The following is a 27,296-nucleotide window of genomic DNA, read 5'->3' as shown; positions in this document are numbered from 1 at the left end:
CCTGGGTCTGTGGTGGGTGGAGCTAGGCAGTAGCACCTGGCCTATTCATTGAGCAGGGCTGGGTCCTCAGACGCCCAGCAGGAGGTGGAGCCAGCATTGACACTGGCAGGAGCAGAGCTATCGGCCTCCTGGCAGGAGGTGGGGCTAGGATCGTCCATGGCAGGCACAGAACCATCAGCCGCTTGGCAGGAGGTGGAGCCAGCATTGTATCAGGCAAGGCAGGCTATCAACAACTACTCTCCCCCTACTCTCAACGTAAATGTCCCACTCATCCCACACTGACTCATCCAGACCTGTGGAGCCACCCAGCTCCTGTCACACACACGCAAGACCAGCAGAAACCAGATATGATTAGACAAGAAAATAGACACTTTCTAAAAGTACTATTTTCGAACTCAGGGTCCAAAAACCATCCACACCAACGGATGCGTAGTTAAACCCCGAGTTCAGGGATACCAAACTCGACATTGAACCATGCTCCCCGAGCCAGCTAGGATCATAGCGTTAACAATCCCGGCGGCCCATTCTATACAACGGAGAGCAGGCTACCTCGCAATAGTGAAGCACGAAGATGGCGGTACTTCACTATCAGGACATGCCAACTTGGTCAGGCGTGTCCTACCTTAGACGTACAATGCACCCTGCCCGTGGGCCTACCATAGGGGTGACTAACATGAAGTCAAGGGAAGGTTGGAGGGGCTGGCAAGTAGGTATGCCTGCGCAGCCTGCGTGACAGTACAAGACTGCACGTGGGTCTCGCAATGACCGACCCGTAGACATTCTTTTACGAGGCCGCTCCTGTGGGTGGCACAACACGTGCTGCAAGCCCACGAGCGGTATTTGTATTTACAAGCCCCGGCACGCCTGGTGCACTAGACTAGGGACTCACAGTAAAACAAAAATAGGCCAAACATGGATACACTAGATACATCAATTTAACATCGGGAGCACTTGCGCTATGGCACTGATCAGCAGTGAGACGGCGCCCAAAGCATATACCAGCAAAACATCGTAAAACCGTAGAGGCAAAATGGAGGAGAGACTCAAGCCAATGATGTCAGGTCTAACAAATGTCAAATACTAATTGGTGACAAATCCACCAAGTTCCCAATTAGACAATGGACCAATATGGTTGCTCATCCAACCATGCACCAAGCATGCACTAGCAGACTAAGGTTGAGAGAGGAGACCTGAACCTCGACAATGAGTCACCCCACAGAGACTACCCAAGATATGTAAGATGCTCAAATATTATGTTGAAGAACCACTTGACCTACGTCCTCCTCTTGAGCAGGGTCTTAGGGACATACTTTGAATTGCATTATCCTAATCATTGGGCCAAAGAATGGTTAAGTTGCATCCAACTCATAGAGATGCTCGTTTCATGAAGCACCAAGACGCTCATTTGTTGGTGAAAGGTGCAATTTAAAGCAAACACGCATTGTAACATTACACAGTGACATGGCTCCTCCTGAATGCCAAACTATGTTACATGCGAGACTGATTGCTTGGCATGCATGGAATATGGAGAATATGTTGTTTTCTGGAGGTATTGGATCCTGGGTATCACTTCCCACAGCTAGCATATTATTTTATGACAACCCAAATGCTTGATTGTGTTGAACATGCACACCATTGCCAAACTTTCCTAGATAGTAATTTGTTTTCATATGTAGCCCTCTTATCAAGTACTGGTATCACTGCACTCTTGTGAAATTGGAAGTGTGCTAATACAACAAGCCACTGAGTCTGCATTCAATGTAGCATACACTGTGAGCTGTACGAATGCTAGGTAATTGTGATTAAATGAGCATTATGATGGACACAAAATTGCTCCTTCGAAGTGCAAGATACCACATTTTGGGTCTGATTTAAATTTTGGCAGATCGATTAGTGTCTTTCGGGATAGCGAAGGACATTACCTCCCAAGGGTACACCACCTACAAAATTTAGAGATGGCCACCAGCCCTGCAATCATTTCTGTACATTAAAAGGAACAGCCTTTACAACGGTTACTTTCAATGCACTAAAAGTTAGTTTTTCTAGTCCTGGTGGTTTAACCAGCTATACACTAAACTATTGTGAAAGTGGGGTTTGTTTTAAAAAACAAACAAACGGATGATTGTTTTTTCCTGTCCCTCACTGCCAGGTTTTTCCTGGTGGTGACAGACAGGAAGCAATGCATTACACGATCAACCTTAAACAGGGCGGATGGTGTAATGCCCTTCCTCAGGACATTGAAAGAGCCAACAGGGACTCTGTTAACAAAATCGGCTCTGTCCACCTGTCTGTAAATGAGGTGGGCTGACACAGGGTTGGGTTAGCAGTGCGCTGCATCATGTTTACAATTGAGTATCCTGACTGCAAACCTCAATCTGGCCCTTTGTGTCTATGAGCACCAACCTGGACAAGGGAAGAACAGAGGCTTTGATAAGAGGATAGCAGTGGAGCTATCAACATTTCCTAAACCAAAGGGCAGTCGCAGCTCCTCCGCTATGGGGGAGGAGCATCACCCTCCGTGCCAGCAGCCTTAAACACAAAAAATGAAATGATAATAAATCTGGTTTATTATTGTTTTATTTTATTTACGAGTTTAGGGGCAGGGCCGAGTGGGGGGAAGGCAGGAGAACAAGTGCTTAGCACTAGTATCAGTGCGCATGACAGTTTGGCTGGCCGTCTCCAGGGCACTGAAGCGTTGCCGGGTTGGAGACAGTAGGCACAGGTCCCAGTCTAACTGGGAGCACAAATTCACAGACTCAGGACAATCCTGATGCTGCTTTCTTGCTACAATCAGAAGTATGAGAGCAGCAACAGGATTGGCCAGTGGAGCCTGTCCATGTAAAAAAGAGGAGTCTAGAAGAGCGCGATGCGGCGATCTGGTGATGCAGAAGGTAAGTTGTCTATTTTTTGTTTAATTGTGTTGTCTGCCTCCACCCACACTCCCTCTGCAACCACCCTGCCACCCCCACCCCACCACACCACTCTTTCGAGATACCAGCCACCACTGCCAAAGGGAGAGAAAAAGTAGCACGAGCTATCTTTCTCGCTCCTGTCTCCCACACCCTATGCCTCTTTAGCTGCCAAAGACAGGACATACTCTAAGAGCTACGAGCAGCAATAATAAACTTGTTAGGCGACTGCAAGTAACTGATCATAGTAGCCCTGGGTATTTTTATTGTAATTATTGCCTGAAAATGATACCGTCAAATTTAGACATATTTAACTGAGGAAAATAGAACGATGGAGAAAATGTGGGCATAATATTCTAACCTAACTGACCCCAGTGCGGATTATGCACGTCCGCCCAGTACAATGCACGCCCTGATAACACACATAGAACCGTTAGGGGAAGAGGAAACGAGGACAAGTGCAGACTGCGCTTGTTTGGTTCATACAGTAAGACAGATACTGTGTGACCGCGGCAGCTCTCAATGAACGATTCCCCGGGGGCAATGCAGGAAATTAATCCCACGCGCCTTGTGCCCGAGTGACCTGCTGGGTCCAGACACGGTTCATAAAAGGAGTCTGCGGCAACGTCACCAAAGCGCTCGTAGTCTGTGCAAAGGGCGTATGCGCCATCACTGGCCGGAAATGATGAAAGAGCACATTTAGGGTCAGTCTGTAACGTGACTTATTCCTTAGATATGCAATTGCTATGTTGGTATTTTTGAGTGGAGTGCAGCGCAGCAAGCTCAACTGAAGAGCATGTAGTGATAATGCCATATCATTCCGATATGTCTTGTCAAAAAACATCATATGAATACGTCATGCCATGTGACGTTATGTTTCCTCACAATATATTATGATATATGCTGTTGTTTTAATTTAGTGTAATGTATATGGTGCTCAGACACCCAATAGTGCAGTTTGGAATTTCATAGCCAAAGGCTGACTGAAATTGGAGGACGGTCCTAAACTGGATTTGTGCTTGTCAGTCTCAGGCTGTGGCTTCTCAAACCACTCGTGAACTGTGCTCTCTGACCCTGAGAGCATTTGTCACAATTAGTAAGTGGACTATTACTTGCTCTTCTTGTTTGAGATTTTGTGTTGATTGTGTGTTCCTGCTCTCATTTTTCATTTCTGCGCTGTCCTCCTGACCACCAACTACTTATTGTGGGTTAATGCATGTTATATGCAAGAAATGTGTTTGCGATTCAACACAACTACATTACTGCACATAACCAAATCCAACACACTTTAGTGCAAGAGGAAAATGTAGGCTTAAGGACAACCAACCAAGTCAGGAAGGATCTATTTTTGGCTCCCAATCAAATATGAGACGAAATGTAAGCTGCTTGATATCCAAAACCTACCTACAACATCACCTCAAGAGTAGTTCGCACTTTAAGTAGCAGCCTACAATTGAACACATTGATTAGACAGTGAGAATTATCATGTCGGCACTCCCTAGGGTTCACCAACCTACCAACGGAGGAACAAAGTTTGTTACGCATGTAGCAAAAAGGAGTATAAAACACGGCGCTATCTTCCTAACCGGCCACCAAGATTCATCATTTAGCCAAAACAGGAAACTGACCCTCATCTACTGGGAAGCCATTCCTTCAGGTTCATCATCAGTGCCTGTAGACTGTCTGTTTTCAAAGTACTTTACAAGTACTTCGATCAATAATCCCAGAATCCTCTTGCCAAGGCATTATTTCAATACCCTGACTATAATTGTACTAACCTCGAAGGCAGAGCTGCTTCTCTGGCTCGTCTTCACACTTGAAAACATCTGCCTCAGAAAACAACAGATAACTCATTTCTGCTAGTTTGTGGTTAAATAACCCAGAGCAAATTCAGCTCATGTATTTATTTTATTTATACAATGAGACCCATAGACCTATGCTACAGAGAGCAGTGGAGAGCTGTACATAGCCTGGGGAGTGGGGTGGGGGGGGGGTAATGTACAACAACAGGCAGCACAAAGAGAGGTACATTTCACGAGTTTTATGTGATCGGTTGGGAGAGAGGCTTGAAGTGGCAAGTTTATGTACTAGATGCTATTGCATTGTACCTTATTACAGTATATTGTATTCAATTGAATAATTTCTGTTGTGTTTCATACCCTAACAGGATCGTGAAGTGCTCCGCTTTGCATAAGGACCCTGGCAACATTTTTAGAGCGCAAGGTTGAGACAGAGGATTAGGTGCAAATTGAATTATATGGTAAAAGTTGTAGGAGATGCCTATGGTTTACTAACGTTCCATGGACATGGTGTGCCTGTGCCGCTAAGGTTAAGCATGACGTTTTATGGAATAGTGCAGAATACTGTGAGAAAAGGTGATTTACAGACACAAATGCCTAACGAATAAAGGCTTAATTATAGCTTAAATGTCAGGTAGGGAGCACACATCTTGGAATCTGAGGAGTGTGACTCTTTGCTACAATTGAAGAGGATCTGCTTTAATAAGTGTCTCTCCCGCTTTCGTACCTGTATTTTAGAATATCCTCACCTATGTAGGAATTCATTGGTATACCAGACAAATAAATATTCCTGACTTGTCTGTCTGCCTGTCTTGCTTCTGTCCCGCAGGACCCTTCCGGCAGCCATCTCACTTATCTTCCTCATTTTACAACTAGGATAATCTCCTCTATCGGAGAAATATTGTCACATAGACCAAGGGTCTGAAGCTTTCTTCACCACTTTCTCCTTAATCTTGATAAGCTAAAGTACTGGAAACCCATATACGACCATAAGCATACATGGGCGTCCGCAGAAATTTTTCCAGGGGGGGGCAAAATGTTAACGTCATCACCATCCTCCGACATGATGTGTGCCAGGTGGGGCACACAAAACACTGGGGCGCAGAATAAGGATAGATTCAATTAAATGCCAGGAATCCAGGACATGTGACTGACCCTGCCACGGGCCAACAAACACCACCTGTAGGGAAAACGCTAAACTTTCTGAAAAGGTTCTTTATCTCCGTCTGCTAGGTGTGCAGACTTCTGGGTCTTCAATCCAACACCAATCAAGGTTGTCTTCAGCACGATTCGATTTTTATCAGAATACTTTAAAACAGCCTATGAGTAATGCACCAGATTAAATATACTGTATGTACAGTGTATGTTAGGGATTATTTGTAGCACACATATTTACCAATATTGGCTTCTTGGTGCTAGAATTCATGATAACTTTTATCCAAAGTTAAAGCACAACTTCAAAGTTAGTAATAAATATTGCGGCAATCACACCCGCTAGTGATTTGATAGTGGGTGCTCCCTTTACTAGAATTCCCTGGGTATTGCTAAATTTTACACACATTCAATTAATTTATGCAAAATAAAATGTATAGGTCCAAATGTTAGCTATATTTTTGAAAAGAAACTTAGAGTCCCTCTACGTGTAGTCAATGTCAAACTGACATTGTGCGCACGTTTAGGGATACAATAATGGCCAGCTCCCTTATGCGGAAGCCCGGCACCGTAAATGTGTGGCACATGCGGCGCCCGCAGCTGAATTGATTTCTGTCCAAAAGAACACTTTTTGGGACATTAGGATAATCAAAGACTGGGGGACGGGGAGACGGGGGGGGGGGAGGACATAACGCTCAAATTTATACCTTGCAGTTTGTATGCAGCTCATAGATGATAGTTAATAGCTCACTGTTCCAAGTTAGGATTTTAACTTATAAACTGCAAGTAACAAAAGGATCTCTGACAAAAGCAGTACCCACTGACCTATTTACATTATGTGCACTCTGTGATCTGCATGGTGCATGTTCTTTGCAGCCGGTACATTAACCATCTGAGCTACCTTTCCATGATTCAAAACTTCCACTAGCCAAAATTCTGATCTCTCTCTAGGAAGAACATTAATCACCAGAGTCATCATGACATTTTTATTGTTGCCGAAAATTGCTGGAAGCCAGGAAGGAGGCAGCAAACGTTTTTAAAACCATAATATACTTGCAAACATGATGCCTTCACCTAAAGTCAGCGCCCGGCATGGGCGTCCGCAGAAATTTTTCCAGGGGGGGGGCAAAATGTTAACGTCATCACCATCCTCCGACATGATGTGTGCCAGGTGGGGCACACAAAACACTGGGGCGCAGAATAAGGATAGATTCAATTAAATGCCAGGAATCCAGGACATGTGACTGACCCTGCCACGGGCCAACAAACACCACCTGTAGGGAAAATGCTAAACTTTCTGAAAAGGTGCTTTATCTCTGTCTGCTAGGTGTGCAGACTTCTGGGTCTTCAATCCAACACCAATCAAGGCTGTCTTCAGCACGATTCGATTTTTATCAGAATACTTTAAAACAGCCTATGAGTAATGCACCAGATTAAATATACTGTATGTACAGTGTATGTTAGGGATTATTTGTAGCACACATATTTACCAATATTGGCTTCTTGGTGCTAGAATTCATGATAACTTTTATCCAAAGTTAAAGCACAACTTCAAAGTTAGTAATAAATATTGCGGCAATCACACCCGCTAGTGATTTGACAGTGGGTGCTCCCTTTACTAGAATTCCCTGGGTATTGCTAAATTTTACACACATTCAATTAATTTATGCAAAATAAAATGTATAGGTCCAAATGTTAGCTATATTTTTTAAAAGAAACTTAGAGTCCCTCTACGTGTAGTCAATGTCAAACTGACATTGTGCGCACGTTTAGGGATACAATAATGGCCAGCTCCCTTATGCGGAAGCCCGGCACCGTAAATGTGTGGCACATGCGGCGCCCGCAGCTGAATTGATTTCTGTCCAAAAGAACACTTTTTGGGACATTAGGATAATCAAAGACTGGGGGACGGGGAGACGGGGGGGGGGGGACATAAAGCTCAAATTTATACCTTGCAGTTTGTATGCAGCTCATAGATGATAGTTAATAGCTCACTGTTCCAAGTTAGGATTTTAACTTATAAACTGCAAGTAACAAAAGGATCTCTGACAAAAGCAGTACCCACTGACCTATTTACATTATGTGCACTCTGTGATCTGCATGGTGCATGTTCTTTGCAGCCGGTACATTAACCATCTGAGCTACCTTTCCATGATTCAAAACTTCCACTAGCCAAAATTCTGATCTCTCTCTAGGAAGAACATTAATCACCAGAGTCATCATGACATTTTTATTGTTGCCGAAAATTGCTGGAAGCCAGGAAGGAGGCAGCAAGCGTTTTTAAAACCATAATATACTTGCAAACATGATGCCTTCACCTAAAGTCAGCGCCCGGTGCGGTCACACTGGTTGCACCGCCCTAGCGCAGGCTTCTCAAGGGTCCTGTGACCTCAGTGACTGTTGTTCTAGGGCGTGCTGCTTCATAGGCCTGCCCGCAAGACTGGAGGTGAACTTCAGTATGGATAGTGGTGGACAAGCCTTGAAGGTTAACCTACTCTTGTCATGCTAGGGTCCGCCTGCTGGTGCGAAGACACCAGGACTTCTGAGGTGTTGCGAAGCCTTCTAAGGTCTAGCATGTGATTGTGCTCTCGCAGGAGAGTGGTCGCGTGGGCTGGTTATTAAGGCTGAACCTGGTTCCCAGTTCCAGCAGCTCTGACCATAGTGCCACATCCTCTCCCCCACTGAACACCGTACTACCCCACTGAGAAAACTCCCACTGTTTTCAACTACAACCCAATTGTTGCCCACTATAAACACCTGGATGCGCAATTTAAATTACGCACAAGACAAGAGCAATATGCGGCCTACAAAAAAAAAGGAACAACATCTTGGATGAAGCAAACACTTATAGGGAATGCAAAATTTAGCAAACCATGGGAAATGTAAGCAGGAAAAACATGGTTACCTTAATGCTTTTACACTCACTATTCAGAAATCAGTGAGTGCTTTTGCCTGAAAAGTTAAGGACAAGACTACTGGGCCCTGAATGGACCCATTTCAATGGCCATTGCTTATATCCTTACAAAACGTCAGCAGTATGGTAAAAAGGCCACATCCCTGAATGCAGAGCCGCAGCACACATTTTGTTTTCCAATCCACACATTTTGGTACCTCCAGGATTGGTGCACTAGTTCCAAGTCCAGGGAAAACAAAGACAAGAAAACAAAAATAGCGCTTCACTGGCAAACTCTGTAAAAGTGGCGCTAATGTGTTTCAGTGTGAATAAAATCAGTTTGGCCAGTTTGCTGCCACTCTGTCTTACTTTATTTAGTTATTTATCTATTGTTTATATTTTTTAGTCTATTATTCCCAATGCTGCACTTTGGAATTAAAATGTCAGAAAAATACTACATTTCCAGCAAAAGCGTCTTTCTTTTTAGGATCCATTTCACAGGGAAGCAAATAAAAGAAAGGAGAGGAAAGAGAGTGAGAACCTGGTCTTGAAGTCACGGTTTTCATGGGCGTCCACAGGGGGGGCAAGGAGGGGCGCTCCAAGGGGGGGCAAGCGCCCCTCCGTGCCCCCCCCTGCGGACGCCCATGTAAGCATATGAAGGACATTTGATAACTACACAGACTTTTCTGAGCACAAAGTAAATGCTCCCAGAGGGAGTATTTGGTTTACCTCAGCATACGGGGTGCAGAACGTCTCAACCTTGTCCATTCCGCAGGTTGAGGATGCCCGAAGGTCATTGGCCCTTCCAATCAGAATGTCTCCAACCGGTGGGTAGCAAGCACCCTGCGAACAGTCTCTTTGAGCTTGGAGTACGCATGGCAACGCTAAAAACAAAAAACATAGAAGTGCATTAGAAATGCTGAGTGAAGTAATAAAAATATTCAGATTATTTGGAGCACTACCAGCTCACAAGTAAACACAAAGAAAAATCACCAAGTTGGATCTGAGCTATGGTTCTTTACGTAGCTCAAGGTTTCGACATAGATAATGCGCAGCACCCATATTGACAATATGCCATTCAAGCAATTGTGCCAACGTAATTGTAACAATTGCCCAACAGAGCCCTAAAGCAACCATCAAAATAATAGAAGAGCCTAAATGATATTACAGGTTGTTGGTTTAGAAGCAATGAAGTACCACATGTACCAAGGTACTATTCATTTTCAAAGCATGCATTATTCAATGAGGCAGAATTCGCAATCACAAATCCCAATTTGCAATCCATTTGCAAATTGCAATCTCTAATTGCAAATCATCATATTCATGAGTTGCAGTTCAAAGGGGTACGTAAAGTGAAATCGCCACTATTTGTGACTATTTTGTATTTATTCTTGCAGCAACGTAGCAATGTAGAATTACCAGCAGCCGACAGCAATCTTAAACCATTCAATCGGTTAGCTTCTACTCACAACAGCTGACACGTAGCAAGCAGACATTAGCATATCCAGGTTTTTTCAATAACACATCCTGGATAAGCCATTTTTAGGTCTCGGCTAGTAACGCGCCAGAGAACTATTGTCGGCGTCTCAGCAGTCTGAGAACACAGAAGTGAGACAAGACCTGGCCGCGCGCAGCGTTTTCCCATAGGATAAAGCTGTGCGCGCGGCCAGGTCTTGTCTCCACAGCATTGCAGGGCTGACCGGATAGCGTCGCGCGCCTCTCTGGAATGCAGGGGGAGTCTGCAGAGAGGCGCGCGACGCTGATAAATAGGCATGAGGCCCTTGTCGGAATCCGACTCTGCCAGGCTGCAAGCGCTTTGCGGCACGGCATTTACTTTCGCTGTTCTTGTTTCCTGAGTAGTTGCTTGATAATGTAACGCACACTGCATGAAAAGGGGTTGTTCTTCTGCTGCCAAGGACAGGGAAAGTCTGCCATCTACAGTCCAATTATGAACACGGGTGACTTTGTCTGAGATGTGACTTCTTCCAAAGTGTGCAGGAGCTCATTGTAGCAGTGTCATTTGTACTTTAAAAATCAATAGAAGAATTGTATCGAATTTGGTAACTCTCAACAATACAGATCACATTTAAGTAGAGGCCTTCGCTACCTATTCTGTAATGCAACAAACGACGAAAGTAGGCTACACAGTACACAAAAATATATAAGCAAATAGGTTTTAGAACTGGCCGTGTTAATATTAACATTAAAGAGGTTTTAGAATACTGAAGTTGATTTTAGAGCTGACCTTGCTAACATAAGCTTGAGGTTCACTGTATAAGAGCATTCTGCGCATTTTGGCCCGGAACACCCAGTGTGATCTTCCGTTTCTCCGTGATGAGGAAAAATCTGCGTCTTTAGATCGGGAGTTTTGATCTATTCTTTGTTTCATTTATTTTATTTTTAATTTGAAGTGGCGTTTTTGACCGTGAAGTTGGGTTTCGTCTACTGGAAGCCTCAGCGGCTGTCAGTCACCTGGAACAGTCCCTGTGGTCCCAATGGACAAGCGATGTGTGACCATGTCACAAGTGCATGGCACCAGGAGTGTGCAAGGTAGCAATGGTGAACATCGCGCACGGTTGGAGAGTTGTGTTGCGCGGCCTGTTGTACGAATGTTATATACGTCCGACTGATATCTGCAGGGGTGTTGTATTCTTTAAGGACACGCATGGCTGGTTTTGTACCTAATGGAAACCCATGCTGCTTCTAGGAGTGTATTGCAGAAGATAAAGGAGGCTTAATTTTTCAGAATCTCACTGGTTGGTAACCGGGACATACATTATAATCTAGCGTAGATCTATCACAAATGTAAAAATACAATATAGGGTTTTGGCGATGATCACAGTAGCAGAGGGTGTGGCTTAACGACTGCGCGGCCGGCCTTAATGCTGGCGGAAGCAGGTTCGAGTCTGGCGGGAGGCTCAAGCATTCTGTGATCCTGGGCATATAGCTTAATCTTCCCGTGCCTAAAAATAACGTCTCCGTCTGTAACGCAACGGGTGCTCATGTAAAGAGCTCTGACCCCCTTCTGGTGTAGTTCACGCTGTATAAAACTGCAAAATAAAAATCACTCTAATTTACTGCTGTAAAAAATTAAATATCAATTTACAGTTGATAAATTCAAATAATGCCTACAATCTGTACGCGGTACTGAAGCTGCTGAAACAGAATTTTAAAGTGACATTTAAAATAGTTTGAGTTGGAGGTCTTTGTGCCAGTCTGTGTGCTGTGCTTTGACTACATGTGCAACCAGCGGTGCGTGTGGCGCTGACTGTGTGTGTTGGGGCGTGGATTGTTTCCAGTTGGGAATCGCCACCTATTGCAGCCCTCCACTAAATGCCTGAACTCGTGTCCATCTGTGTCAAAATGCTCATGGCCCGTTGTCAACAAGCCTAGTGTGATAGCTGATTGTACAGCTGCGTCTCTCTTTATCCACGCTGGGTGGGGGCGCTGGCCATTCAAATATTCATCTGTGTAGGTGTGAGAAGCGCATATAGTGATCCCGGCTGAGTAAACATGCGCACACTGTGTGGTACCTACCACTGCCGGTGCACACTGCTTGATTTGCACATGTTCAGGATACCTGCATGCACTGGTTCTGCAAATGTGAGAATGCATACAGTCACAACTGGCACAAACTAGGTTTGCGTTTGTGAGTTGAGTTAGCACCTCTCTAGCCCTCAGCATGCTGTGTGTCTATGAGGCATGCGCACACTGGGTATGTGTCTGTAAGCGTGTACTGGCTGAGCATGCGCACTATGTGCTCGAGTGTGAACAGAGCCAGATCTGTTCATAGTAGGTGTGCATATACAGTCAAAAAACGTACAAACAGCAGGAGTGTGACAGTGAGTGTGCATTGACTCAGCTCTGTTCATATTAGGTATGTGCCTGAGTGTGCGCCACCCCAACACTGCACTGTTTGGAAGCATACATACAGCCACAAGAGTTTCATACAGTAGGTGGTTCACGTGGGTGCACACTGCTGATATACTTACAAGCCCTAGGTGCTGTATTACACCATGCCTGCATTACGAGTTTGTCTCTGATTTTGCCCTACCCTGTCTCTACACATAATGTGTGTGTCTGATTGTGCACACAGCCAGTGGGACAGGGGGTTAGCACTGCACATGCCTATATTTTACAGCAGAGGAGGTGACCATCAATGTCACTCTTTGGAAACCCATTTCATGATTCTAGTGTACATTTGTTGAAGTGGAGTTATCCCACATAAAGGCCTCTTGGTCCTCTTAATAATTCTTAATGTTCTGCATTGCGTTCAGCTTCGCACTATGGCACAAAAGGAGCCAGCCATGCCTAGCGTATACTCGCTGTACATCCTCCAGTACACATTCCTATGTTTAGACAGCAGCACAGACATCAGACATGGAAGATGCGTAGTAAATCTGGGCCTTGCTGTATCTATAGAAGTATCTATTGACCCGTCCCTGTCATGAGCAATGCCAATAGCTCTAACTTTAACAATGCCGAGACCATTGCATTGTAAATGCTTGTTAGGTAGTGTGTTTGCTATGACCTTTTGATTTTACTAAGTGTCTATGTTTAATATACTTATTTAAATAAACTTTCAGCCAGCCTTCGTCATCCACTGGTCTGTTATTGTGTCAGTCACATTTTTACTTATTCCAACTATAACATACATCATGGGTTAATAGGTCATCCCACTTCAGCTACTGGCTAACTTTGCTATGACTGATGGCATGCCACCTTTTCACAGGGAACAAAACCACACAGCAAGTAGTTCACTTCAGGGCCAGGGACTACTGTGGAAATGTGTGATTTTTGAGACCCCAAAAATATTTTTGCTTTTAGCCATTGTTTTTGGATTGATGAGGGTCTGAAGCTTCCCCAACAATAAAGTTTTGTACAAACTATGACAAAACAAGTATTGACAAAGCTAAAAGGCTAGCAGCCAACACCAGACCTACTGATTTTGCCAATGCTTGTTTATGGATTAAAGATGGAAGTCTGTCTCATTTGAAGGCCTCTGTCCTACCACTTCATGCATATTAATGGGACGGGAAATCTGTAATTCCTTTAACCCCTTGCATGCGTTGGACGGCCCCTGGCCGTCCGACGCCGCGCTGGGTGTGTGCGTCGGATGGCCGGGGGCCATCTGATCTGCGCACGCGTGGAATTTCGCTGCACCGCAGCGAAATTCCGGCCGCGCCCAAGGTGTTAAAAAAAGCCCTGTATGCTGTACAGGTCTTTTTTATAAATACAAACAAGGGAAATGCTCCCTTATCCGTGGTGGGGTAGTAAAAGACATATTTGGGGTGCAGTGGCCCTCTTAATACCATGGACCTTGGTGCACCTGCTGCACTAATGATAGCTCCACCCTGACATAAGTGTCATGTCTCCATATGTCAACTAGGAAAAGTGGGTGGGGGAGAAGCTGCCATTATACGTCAGGGGTTCAAATTTACCTCACTATTACCATTAGCTTAAAATAAAGTGGACAACCTAGTTATTAAATTAGAGTCTGCATCGGCTCCACTAATTTGCGTCTTATTATATATATCTCCCCAGAGTATGCCTCTGTTTCCCCACTCTCTTAGTGAACAGATGTCTCATCTTACGATGAACCATGCTAATATGTTACTGATTGGCAATTTTAACTACTGGACCAATGATGCCCTGGGAGGACCACACGCGGAAGAACTAAAAGACCTACTCAATGGGTTGAATTTCACCCAGTGGGTAACTATGGCCACGCACCTCAAAGAGCTCCCCTGACTCCAAGTCCACATATAAGAACTCTTCAAACTCCGCACATACACATACAAAGCCTTACACAAAATTGGCCCCATGTACCTCAACAACCACATACATTTCCCAAAACAACCAGATTCCTTCAATTATTACTGGCACACCCCCTGCATATGCAGAACCAGATCTGGAGGTCGTGCCTTCTTCTACTTCACTTATAAAGCCTGGAACATCCTGCGCCTGTACATCAGAGCCTCAGTTCTTGAATTCCACAAGAACCTGAAGACCTAGCTCTTCACCTAGCCCCCAACCTGGCTCAGCCCATTCAGGCCCTGCTTCAGCACCAGGATACCATGTCAGGCGAATTGAACACTGACTGACTGACTGAAATATTTATAAAGCGCTCGAATGCCGCGGCGTCTTGGCACTATACATATACACAAAACATTACTGTACATCTAGAGTGGTGTTATTTTTGGCCTGGTCGCAGCACAGACATACTGCAAAATAACAGTCCTACACTAAGACCCAACCAGATACCACTTCAGGCCTAAAGAGTCTTGTCTTTCTTAGCAGAGAGAATATAGTATGAGTTATCAGATCCACCTCTAAAGTGGCAAAGGTTCAGATTGTTTAGTGAGCATGGTGGAAGGAAGCAAAAGGGAGAGGGCATGATCAGTAAGTGGTAGGTAGATAGTACATTCTCACACCGGCCTGTCCAAGAATTGGATAGTCATTGCCTTCTGTTGGAACCACAATGGCTGAAAGGAGACTAAGGTGCTAAATTTGTTGGCAAACTTCACTAGAAATTAAACATATTTCCACTTTTGTTAATCCAGGACTCTCTCCAAGTTGCGATGAAGTGGTATCCTTTGCAACATGATAAACCAATGATCAGCATGAAAACCACTAGGAGGCAGTATTTTAATCTAGACTCCGCTAAATATGGTAGCACAAAAAAGGCTATAATTATGGGGTTGGCATTCTCTACTGGTAATCAGTCAATGCTTTCCATCGATCATATATAGAAGGCAGCACACTAAGCAGTCCACTGCAGAAACATGCTGCTACTATTTTTTATGGTGGGCTGTAACAGAATAACAGGCGTTTAGGGCCAAATCTACATCGTTCCCAATTATTTGCAATAGGCCTCAATAAGAGTTGCCCAAAATAATCCCTCTTAGTCCAACCTTCTGCAGAATAACCACTAACGGGTTTCACAGTATTTCCAGTGTTGGTGACATTTGGGGGCAATAACATGGGATAATTGTGTTTCTGCACTGATTATTGCATGTTTTTTCCCGGGGCTTTACATGGAGATTTCAGCTACTTTCAGCAGCTGAAATTTCAATGTGAAACATCACAACATGCTTTTTTGATGGGGTCAATGTCTCCATTTACCAACCCCATCATAATTTTCAGAGTCACTCTGTGCTGAAGGGATAGGAAAGATGTTTCTCCTAAACTCATGTTGAGCTGATGCAGTGCTGTCAGTAGCCCCCACCACGTGGCTTGGCCCCACAAGTACTAATACAAATAAGAAAAATAAAATGCCTGATTATCCTTGGTGGGGTAGTAAAAGGCATATTTGCGGAGAAATGATGCTCTCATGTCCCTAGGCCTTGGTGCACCTACTGGACTATTGATAGCTAGGCCCTGATATAATGGTCATGTTTCCATATGAGTTGCAACAATTAAGTGCTTGGATGGGAAAGGTAATGACATTTTGCTTTGTAGGAAGTGCTAAACATTCTGTGCTTGGTTAGAAGTGGTAGCCAATGTAGGCTTGCCTATTAGTGATAATCTTGATAGGTTTGGTTAGGAGAGGTAACCATGTATTTCTTCATTGGTTAGTAGTGATAAGCAAGTTAAGTAATGCTAAGAACCCTCTTCTTAGTTATCAGCTAGAGACATGTTATGTTGAATTAGGAGTGGTAACCATGTTATACTTGGTTAGGAGGGGTAGTCGTGCTATGCTCATTTAGGAGTAATAACTATGTTATGTTTGTCTATGAGAAGTACTCATGCTACTCTTGGTAGGCGTGGTAAAAATACGATGCTTGGTTAACATGTTGAGCTTGGTTAGGAGAGGTAGCCATATGAGGCTTAGTTAGGGATAGTAACTTTGCTATGCCTGGCTACGAGTGGTGGCGATGCTATGATTGGTAAACTTTCCTAAACATGCATTGCTTTCCTCAGAGTGGTAATCATGATTAAATCTGATGCAGGGGCGTAATACAGGCTCCTGCACCCCCACATCATGGGGGGCCTGAGCTGCAGGGGGCCCCATCAGCACAGTACTCAGGCCTTAGAGCTCAGGAATCCGGAGTAGGGGCCCCTCCATGTAACTTGCAGGAGGGCTCCCTGAACTTTCGTTACGCCACTGATCTGCTGAGAGCAAGTGTCATGCCGTGATCCCTTCTTCCAGGTGTTTGCATTGCTATGATACAATACTAATAACATCCATACATTGATTAAATGGGATTGGTGGACTTTCTGTGGTTGCTTTGTGTATAAACCATGAAGGGGGTTTCTGGGAGAGTGAACTGTCCTGTGAATAAATTGAACTGGCTCTCAGCATTGGTGGAGACCAGTAATCATGCTACAACTGGGTGCGCGCCAGGTGAACTTTTGTTGCTCTGCCAAGATCAAAGGGTTTAAAGTCCTGCCTGAACATCAGGCATTTCCTCTATCATAGTGGAATTAGTGCATGAGCTGATACACTGATTCACTTGTCTTCAAACCAAAGAAAATTGAGCTGCACTCATCTTCCAGTAAATCGCAGTGTGTCTGACATGGTGGATATTACCAGAGATTAAACATACAGAAACAATATACACAACTTGTTTCATTTGTACCCTGTATCCTGGCTGAACATATTTAAAAACTACAGGAACACCTTGCTTTAAAGAAAAGCCTCTCATGTCAACACAGATGGTCTAATTAATAATTGAAAGTATTCACAAAGAGAGATCGAGGAGGAGAAAAGCACCCTACTATGCTCCCAAACAAGATAAATTAACCACAAAGGAATTGGGTTGTCTAACTAAATCACCGAGCAAGAGTCCAGCAGTGGGGTCAGAAGCTATCTACCACAGGTCTCCTGGGACCCTTCAAAATAGTGGGCCATCCTTAATGGAAGAGGATGCCTCACACACGTTATCGTGTCATGCTGCATCATAGGCATTCTCTTCTCACCTTGGTAAGATGGTGTTACCAGGGCGGACTCAACCTCTGTGAAGACTTGGCTATAGGGGGGAGTTCTTATATATAACTTTCAGGTCAAGGTCGGGATCCAGTTCAATTAAAAATACCTTCTAGTCAGGGCACAAGTCCTATAAAATGAAGTGGGGGGACTGACCAAGTAAGACAATATGCAAATAACTCCATGAAGTCACGACGTAGTGCTATAAAAGAAATAAAATAGTGCTATTTAAATTATTTGTGTAAATACTGGGACAGACTAACCCATTGAACAGTCTTACAGTGTCGGCATTTATATACAGGGACAGAACAAAGGCAAAAGCATGCCTCTCTTAAGTACCTGTGAAGAGAAGGCAAGCCATGTGCCTTTGTTTCCCTATGTGGCATTTACATTTAAATGTAAGGTTCCAGGTGACCCCCAGTCAGCATATACAAACAAAAGGAGGCCAGATGGCCCCTTATCTTCGGCCCAGCTGGAGGTGAAACAAGCATTTGCAATGCAATAGGTCTCGCATTTGCAAGAGTTTGAGCTGTTGGCATTGTAAATGACAATGCCTTTTATTAATGCAATTGAAAACCTGCAAGCTGTGCGTAAACAAGCACTTCGTACTTATAGCTATTGCTTATGAGAAGCAAAGTTGGCAGTCTCTTTACTGACAACCTTGTTTCTCGTAAGCAAGGACTATACGTACAAAGTGCGTGTTTATGCACCGCTTGCAGGTTTTAAAAACAAAAGAATAAAAGGCATTGTCATTTACAATGCCAATAGCGCCAACTCTAGCAAATGCAAGACTTATTGCATTGCAAATGCTTGTTTGAAAAACGGGAGCACCCGCACGCCTTCAAGGGCCCTCGCCGGTAATGAGGCTGCTCCGTGAGCTCTCTGTACTTTCTTGTCTTCTCCTTCAACTCTTTGAGTATTTTTATCTATTTATACTTCATCATATAAACTATCTGGCCTTGTTATATGTCAAGAAGAGTTAATAGCATGTTGTTCGGTTGTGTTATTATTTCTTTTAAGAATTAATGTTGACAGATCTCTTATACGGTTTAAACATCCTCATTTTTGTAGCCAGGAAATACTGTGTTCGTTGTTGTTTCATGTAATGATTTAAAGTAACTGATTATGAATACATTATTTAATTCATGTATTTCGGACTAATAGGTCCTATACTGATATGCACTTAATACCAAAAACAGTTGCTGTAAATGAAGCAAAAAAGTCTGTATTAAACAATGGGCAAGCACACAGCTCATAATTCATTAAAAAAAAGTATTGTTATGGATAATAGTGAGAATTCTTGCAAATAATGACGTCAGTATGATTCAGATACCACCCATCTTAGTGTATATGCGTACTGTATAATGTGTCTAAAACACCATGAAATGGACCCCGTTTCGTGCTTGAAATAACGTTGCGTGATATTCGTGTAGAGGCGTCATTCGTGTGCTCACCTCTGACTGGAAATTGATAATTTAATACACCAGATAGAGACACTGGCTTGGAACACGGGTGCTCCTTCATAGACTGGTTTTGGCTCTCAAGTCAGTAGAACACCTACTTATGGTTTGCAAGCATGAGAGCTAGTGTACCGGGGCAAATGCCTTGTGGGAACCGAGAGAGATCGGTTTTCGACTATATTGCCATACACAAGCCATGTTGCCTACAACAGCTAGAATCCGTCTCGTAGTTGAGACCTAAGAATTGTGCTTATGTAAAACTGTGGTGTCCTGGGAGTCAAATAAAAAACTTGCAGGGCAGAAAGGATAAGCGACTGCTTTACTCCTGTGCAGTTCTCTGCAGCGTCTCTGGGAAGGGCAGGAGTACAGCTGGTGTACATGTCAGAGGGCCGAGTGGTGCAGAGCAAAGAGAGATAAAGGAAAAGAGGCATCAGTGAGAGGAGGCAGAAGAAATAATGGGCACTGGGGTGGAATCACTGAGGACAGGGTGGAATCACGGAGGATGGGGGTATGGTGAAGCTACAGCGGTGTTTGAGGTAAACAACATGGGGAACGCAATCTAGTGGAGAGACAGAGCAACATGTAGCTTGAGGAAGAGAAACTGAAGCAGGCAGGGGAGAAGCACACCAGCATCTATGTTCATCTGCGAATGCAAGAAAGAAATGAGCAGATCGGAGTGGGTCTCTCCTCTCTCAGTTGCGTAAATTGCCATGCCAAGTGACTAGAAACAATATCGCTGTATTAATGTGCTATATAAATAAACGTAACCGTACACCTTTGTTACATTTCGTCTACTGGCACGGGCGGGGTTGGTGTGGCGCCCTTTAAAACAAACACGCAAGTGGTGCGCGCACGTGCGCCACAGCGAGACATCGGTTTTGAATTATCGGGCACGATAATTCAAAACAGATGTTACCCTGTGCGGGTAACAGACACCAACAGGCCATGGGCGGGGCAAATGCGGGACATGTGCCTGCATTTGCCCAATTGCGTGCTGCCTTAGCTAGAAAGGCGCATGCAACGCCCAATAGCCTGCAACGATAACAAAACAATACGCACAAGAGTGTGGTCAGCTTTAACCCCTTGCATGCTGATGACGACCCCTAGCTGTCATGCACTACGGCGCTCGTGTGCTGATGACGGCTGGGGTCCGTCATAAACCCGCCCACTTGCGATTTTGCCGCACAGGTGCAGAATCGCAGCCGCATGCAAGGGGTTAAAAAGCCCTTACTATAAGTCTTGCAGAGCATCGCATGCGCACGGGCGGGGTTGGTGTGGCGCCCTTCAAAACAAGCACGCAAGTGGTGCGCGCACTTGCGCCACAGCGAGACATCGGTTTTGAATTATCGGGCACGATAATTCAAAACAGATGTTACCCTGTGCGGGTAACAGACACCAACAGGCCATGGGCGGGGCAAATGCGGGACATGTGCCTGCATTTGCCCAATTGCGTGCTGTCTTAGCTAGAAAGACGCATGCAACGCCCAATAGCCTGCAACGATAACAAAACAATACGCACAAGAGTGTGGTCAGCTTTAACCCCTTGCATGCTGATGACAACCCCTAGCTGTCATGCACTACGGCGCTCGTGTGCTGATGACGGCTGGGGTCCGTCATAAACCCGCCCACTTGCGATTTTGCCGCACAGGTGCAGAATCGCAACCGCATGCAAGGGGTTAAAAAGCCCTTACTATAAGTCTTGCAGAGCATCGCATGCGCGTTGCTACTAAGCGAGACCTAAAAAGAGTCCCTCCCTGCCTGCAGATTGCTGCTGGGAATGGAAAGCAGACAACGAACAGGCACTGCTGATCGTGTCCCGGTGTCTAACACTGGGACAAGTTCAACATATTGCTGTGGGGCCTAACTTCTTGGCAGGGGGTGCGACGTCCACCCTGTAAAACTAGTGGGTGGATGCTGTGTACCTGCGTGTGCCCCTGACTCGAGCCCTGCTTCTAGTCCATCTTTAAAGTTACTCTCGTCCAACTTTAAAGATGGACTAGAGTCATTACTCTCTAAGGTTCCATCACTCCATTTGATTTTAGTGTACCTAGGGTCCACACTAATAAAGGTGAAAACTAAGACCCCTGAAGGTATTTTTAATTGAGGCCTGCGTGGACCACAAGTGCGACCTTATTGAAGTAGCACCAAGCTAGTCTAGCGACATCACATGCCGGCCTGCCGCCTGAAAGGTCATATTGGAAATTTTAGAATTTCGGAATGTTTTTAAAAAAAAACTTTTTTTATTCCGTTTTTCAAATAGCATAACAGCAAAAACAAAAGAGATTGCATATGACAATGAACATCGTACATTATTTTCAATACATAAGTTGTACAAAACGCAGATATTCCATCCCTTCAAGACACACAGTTCCAGAACTATGCGAGAAGCCTGGCTGTGTTTTTTTTGGGCAGGGGTTCACTTTGCTGGAGCCGGTTTCTAGTAGAATTTCCTAAATGTAAAAAAAATTCCAGGAGAGACGTACAGTTAGTTCTCAGTATCCGGACATGGAGCTTCGACAGGGTGCCACTTGCCCTTTGACCTACAACACCACAGATTCCTAAAAAACGAAGGTGTTGCCCCAGATAAAGGATCCCCCTCCTGTCCTTTATATGTCATATTATACAATGATGTGAAGCACTTTGAAGTTGTAAATTGTGTTTATATAGCACTTACTACCCATGAGGATGCGGTGAAGCTTAAAGTAAAAATCCCACACAAATGTACTCCTCATACAGCTAGGATTGCTAAAAATTCATTTTATTTATGAAATTATTTTGTTCAGCACCACCATATTATTTTTATCGTAATGTAAAGATATTCTGCACACAGTTATTGACGGACGCAAAAAATATAGTTTAACAATCACACAATTTCAAAGCCTAGTAGAACATAGGAGATTCAACACTGATGGGTGAAGTCAAAGAACACTACTTTTAGAAATAGGTTAATAACACTTACCAGGACTATTCAAGGTGACGCTAATAAGAGCCACTAAACTAGGACTATAATATTAATCTAAGTACATAACATTGCAGCAAACTGAATTAAGAATTGCGATGGAATGTAACATAGGCGTTTGACTTCTGAAACACGCCCTCAGATGACTCTTTAACACTTGGATCACAAATGATGTCACTTACCTAAAAGCACTATCCAGGTCCACATCTTTCGACTTCCTGGCACTGACCTGCGAGTTTTGTTGGACCTGGAAAAAAATATTCACCATAAGTGAAACCATTCATTGAACCTTTAAAACTTCTCACGGGTGTGCTGCAAAAATCGTGAAGCCTAGAATATAGATAAATCCTTCAGCTAGACCATTAAAAATGAAGACCGCCTAATCTAATTTAATTTCCAGATGTGGTAAAAAAGCGCTCTTCCTCTACTCTATTGGCTGATTGGGGAACGAATCCCCTATGATGTCACTTATTCACTGTGTTTACTTATGTGTATTTTGTAATACTGCAATTGCACATGTTTTCTTTCAGTCTTGGTAACTATAGCAAAACACTTCCTCGCAATTTATATTTCTGTAATCTCACTACTGTAAAAGTGTAACAACGTGTACTCTGTAAAGAACTTTGGCAGCCCTGTCTGCATTGTATACAAATACTTTTAGCCTGCTTTTCGATCTGATCTTTTTAGGTAGGTGAATACCACCAAACTCAGCGGGCCCTCAGCTGTGACTAAGTGTCGGGTGGTTTCCTTCTCTTGGTGCACCTATGTATTTACTTCTCTCAATGACAATGGCAGGCTGGGAATAGAGAGACAATATCCCCTGAGATTATTGGGTGTTGATGAGAAGGGGGATATTTACCCCATTAAGAATCAAAAAGGTTAAACAAAGCTAATGCACAAATGCATCAATTTGTATGTGTAAAATGTCCCACCTAAAAAAACGGAATATTTGTAATTCTCCAGGATTACCCACCAGTCATTGGGATGCACTTAAATGAATTTGGGGCAATGATTTAAATATGCTGCGCATTCAAATACAATAAAATAAATGAACTGCAAAGTTTTCAAGTGCACTGCGTGCATATGAATCTACAAGACACAGGTTTGACTAAAGTTAGTTGAGAGAAACAATAACAAATATATTCAATGAGCACTGCCCAGTCATTCTGCTACCCTTCTCCGGAGGAAAGCAAAATCAGCACAACCGACACGAACAAAGAAAATATAAGAACAACTGGAAATCAGATTGTTTTACAAAACTTCCCTATCTCCTACAATAGTCTGAGAAAAGAGGAACGACGGTCCCGCTGACCATACACTCTGCACAATGTACTGGCAGCGTTACCTAGTAAAACACTAAAGAGCATCAATCTGTATCCAATAACCCCTTACACCTTCAAGTCCTGCGCGGTCACGTTATATGGTGCGTTTAGAAAATACCAGCAACGCCACTCTTTACATTAGCACCATTCTAATATAACACATTAAAATAACTGACTGAACATTTAAATCATGACTTTAATTAACTATACCTAAACAAATCAGGAATTTACATTGCATATTATCCTGTAATAGATGTGTAATGGGCCGAGTCCAATACTAGGACTCAGACCCATATTATAACTTCTTAAAAAATCAAATGACATATGCTGTGTGAAATGTGAAAGGCTGTTTACTTACACTTCTGAACATTCAAACATCAGTGGTGAAATTATCTAAATTCGTACAATTCCTCACTTCGGTCTTTACATCAAAAGTTTTTTTAAAAAGCAATAAAAGTGATGTTGCAAGTCTTTTCACTCGGAAGAACCTCGCAGTGGGATACAGGGGAGTGACGTCACAATCCGCCAGAAACCTCTGGCCCTCCGCTATACATATTATATTAAACAACACTTTTCGAAACCTCCAGTTTGCAGCACGTCACTAACCGGTGGTTCCACAAGAGTGGTGCACCAGAAGAAGCTAAAACATTATTGCTTTCAATAGCTGGAAGTGGAATTGGTGACGTCACATTCACTGAACCCGTAGCTGTCCCTGGGTGACGTTCTTTCAATCCCTCTAAACTGCCGGCTCTCCGGGAGGTCTAGAATCACACACACCAAACTGACCGACCATGTGACGGACTCATGGCCGGTGGACAAACAAGTTATTTTGGAGCACAGAACACTAACTTAATTCTTGATAAAGGCTCACAACTCGAGATTTTTTTCACTGGATCCTCTTAATCGTTTTTTTTAAAATATTATTAATTGATTATTACTTTAATGCATATTTAGTCACACATAAATAGCTCTTCGGCGCCAGTGCATTGACTCTCCATGAAGCAGACACCCTATCTCACGCTTGTGTACACGCAGTGCAGCCAGGCTGCACACAATGGTGCCACTGTGTTTCCTCGCACGCGCTGCCTGCAGAGGCTGCCCAGCATGGCGGATGCTCGCGCTCCCCGGTCTCCTGTACGTACCTGTTTTTGAAGCCCTGCTTTCGCTGCCTCGGTTTCTTCCCAGCCCACCTGGAGTCTGTCTTTCAGCTCCTCCGGTCCTCGCTTTTTAAGCCCCACCTGGGACAGTCAGAGTGAGTGTAATCCTGATAAAGGAGTTCGCCAGGAACTCGCGCAGACGGACCCACCCTAATAGGATCACTCACTGCGCACACCGTTTCCTAGGAACAAAAAAACACATCACACGGTGATATACTCGACAAACTTTTTTATAAACCCAAAGAGTCCAGCATCGCTCGCTTCTGAAATTACAGGTAGTGCACGAATGACAAGAGAACAAAATCAGATTTAGAAACAAAGAGAAACTGCATTATATCAATGAATCAAAGCCAGGAAGACACCTTGCAGAAAAAAAGAGGTGTTGCCTAGATTAACGATGTGTTGTTCTACATAAGAACATTATTTACAGTGAAGCAATAGTCACAGGTAAAGCAGAAGTTTAGAGAAGTGAAAACGGATAACAACAATCTGCCTATGGTTCCTAGGGCTGTGGTGTAGAGCGGCCAATGCCTATGCCATCGGTTTCTAGTGAAGAGCCAGGCTAGATATGGGTGGGCAGAGAAACTGGGTATTCATTCGGTATATTTTAAAGAAGACAGTGACATGGGGGAATCTAAAGTATCTTTTTCCTTATCTAACTCTAAAAGTTTGAAAAAACTAAAGGTTACATTTGGGCCTGGCCCTTTTTTGCAGGTTTATACCCAACCTATTTACATTTTGCCACTTATTTTCGGACCCTATTTCTGTTGGCTTTAGGACTCTGGGCACTTTACCAATGCTGATTATTGCTAAAGGCCTTATGCTCTCTGTTTAAAATATAATTCGGATTGGTTGTCCATGATTGGCATATATGACTTACTGTGAAATCCCTAGTAAAGGGCACTTGGTGTATCCCGGGCCTGTAAATCAACTGCTACTAGTGGGCCTGCAGCACTGATTGTGCCACCCACATGAGTAGCCCTGCAAACTTGTCTCAGACCGGCCATGTGCAGTGTGTGTGAGTGAAGTTTTAAACTGCCATGGCAACCTGGTAAGTGCATCCACTTGCCGGGCCCTAATCTGCCAATTCTGTACATGTAAGTCACCTCTAAGGTAGGACCAATGTACTCCCATGGGAAGGGTGCAGTGGTATATGTGAACGGTAGGACATGTACTGGTGTGTTTTACATGTCTTGATTGTGAAATACTGCCAATTTCGTTTTTCACTATTAAAAGGACTAGTTCTCCCATAGGTTATCATTAGAGCTGCCTTGTTACATTTTACAAGTGTAACTTTCAATTGGGAACAGCTAGAGATTTGGAGTTTTTGGCTCTCTGAGCCCAGAATTAAAAAACTACATAGTTTAGTAAAGGTGGGTTTTAAATGGTTTGTTTGAAAATGCCAGTTTTAGAAAGTGGGCATTTTCTTGTTTAACTATTCGGTGCTTCTGTCTGCCTGTGGAATCATCTGGTTTAGACTGACAGGGGCCTGTTTGTGCATTCACTCTAGGCAGTCACACAAAGTGAGTTGATGGCCCATCCCCAGGCTGATGGGTTTTCCTGAGCTAGAGTGGTGGGAGGAGCTGTCACCTGCACCTGAATAGTGCTGTGCCTGTCATGTAACAATGCTGTCGCCACTCCTCTGGAGTGTGTCTGGAGGCAGGGCCAGGCAAGGCAAGAGCTTGTAAACTACAAAGATTTCAATGGCCAAACGGGGCATAAGTATTGGGCCTAAAAGCCAAACCTTTTAGAACAGTTCTGGATCAAGAGGACCCTTTCAAGAAGAAGAAGAGCTGTCAGGAGGGGTACTGCCCATTTTCTGTGTGTTGCTTTCCTGGGGCACCTGCAGTTTCTGCTTCTGTCTGTGGGCAGTTAAAAGGACAGGGCTTTTACTTTGCTGTATCCTGCTTGAAAAGATTCTCCAAGGGCTTGATGTAAAGCTTGCCTCCTGTTAAGAAGTCTCGGGGACACAAAGACTTACTCTGCAGAATCCCTGAAGTCCACTGCTGGAAGTAATGACCTGCCTTCTGGTGCCAATTCCAGTCCTGGGCCCTTGGAGGTTGTTCCTGCTGCGAAAAGCATCAAGAAGACATCAAAATCGATGCATCAACCTTCCAGCCTCTGTTTTTCTGATGCAGCATTGCTGTGCAATGAAAATTTCCATGCATCACCTCAGTGCGGCTGAAGAAATCGACACAGCAACTGTTCACAGCCAAAGAAACCACAGCAATCCGAGTGCAGCGCAGAGTGTCTCTGAATTTCGAGACCACCAAACTGACGATACAGGCCCTGCTGTGCAGCTAAAACAATCAACGCATCGTAGGACCATGGCTGAAGAAATTGACGCAGCGCCTGTTTGCCGCATCAACCTCTGTTGCGCCCGAATTTCCACACATCACACATGTATGCCATGTTTTTCAGATGTATCACCCGAATTCCAGACCCGTCTTGGATATTGATGCATAGCTTCCCCCTACTGACCAGATTTGATGCAACACTTCTCCTCCATGCAGCAGAACTGATGCGTCCCCTTCCCCTGGACTCAGGAACCAACGTATCGCTGTGTTTTTCGATACTTCCCTCCTCTGCGACTGTTTTGCATTGTGAATTTAGATGCATCTGAATGTACTTTCTGCAAAATCACTGCATCCATAGTTCCCTATGGAAAAAATTGCTTAAACCTTTAAAAAGTCGTATTTTGAGTTGTGTCTGTTGG

General features: G+C 44.0%; 1 protein-coding gene across 1 annotated transcript in view; it reads right to left on the bottom strand.

Moving 5' to 3' along the window:
- The window catches only part of LAMB3 (laminin subunit beta 3), a 202,737-nt gene extending 177,987 nt beyond the window's left edge, over positions 1-24,750 (bottom strand). Inside the window, exons 1-3 of the mRNA XM_086923366.1 lie at positions 24,566-24,750; positions 22,284-22,348; positions 9,483-9,637 (exon numbers count right to left, since the gene is read on the bottom strand). Coding sequence (XP_086779492.1) covers positions 9,483-9,637; positions 22,284-22,308 — 180 coding nt within the window. The 5' untranslated portion in view covers positions 22,309-22,348; positions 24,566-24,750. The remainder of the gene's footprint in view (positions 1-9,482; positions 9,638-22,283; positions 22,349-24,565) is intronic.
- Positions 24,751-27,296: the final 2,546 nt, after the last annotated feature.

Source organism: Lissotriton vulgaris, chromosome 5 (genome assembly GCF_964263255.1).
Source record: "Lissotriton vulgaris chromosome 5, aLisVul1.2, whole genome shotgun sequence".
NCBI classification, from domain to species: domain Eukaryota; kingdom Metazoa; phylum Chordata; class Amphibia; order Caudata; family Salamandridae; genus Lissotriton; species Lissotriton vulgaris.
This window is presented reverse-complemented; position numbering and strand designations above follow the sequence as displayed.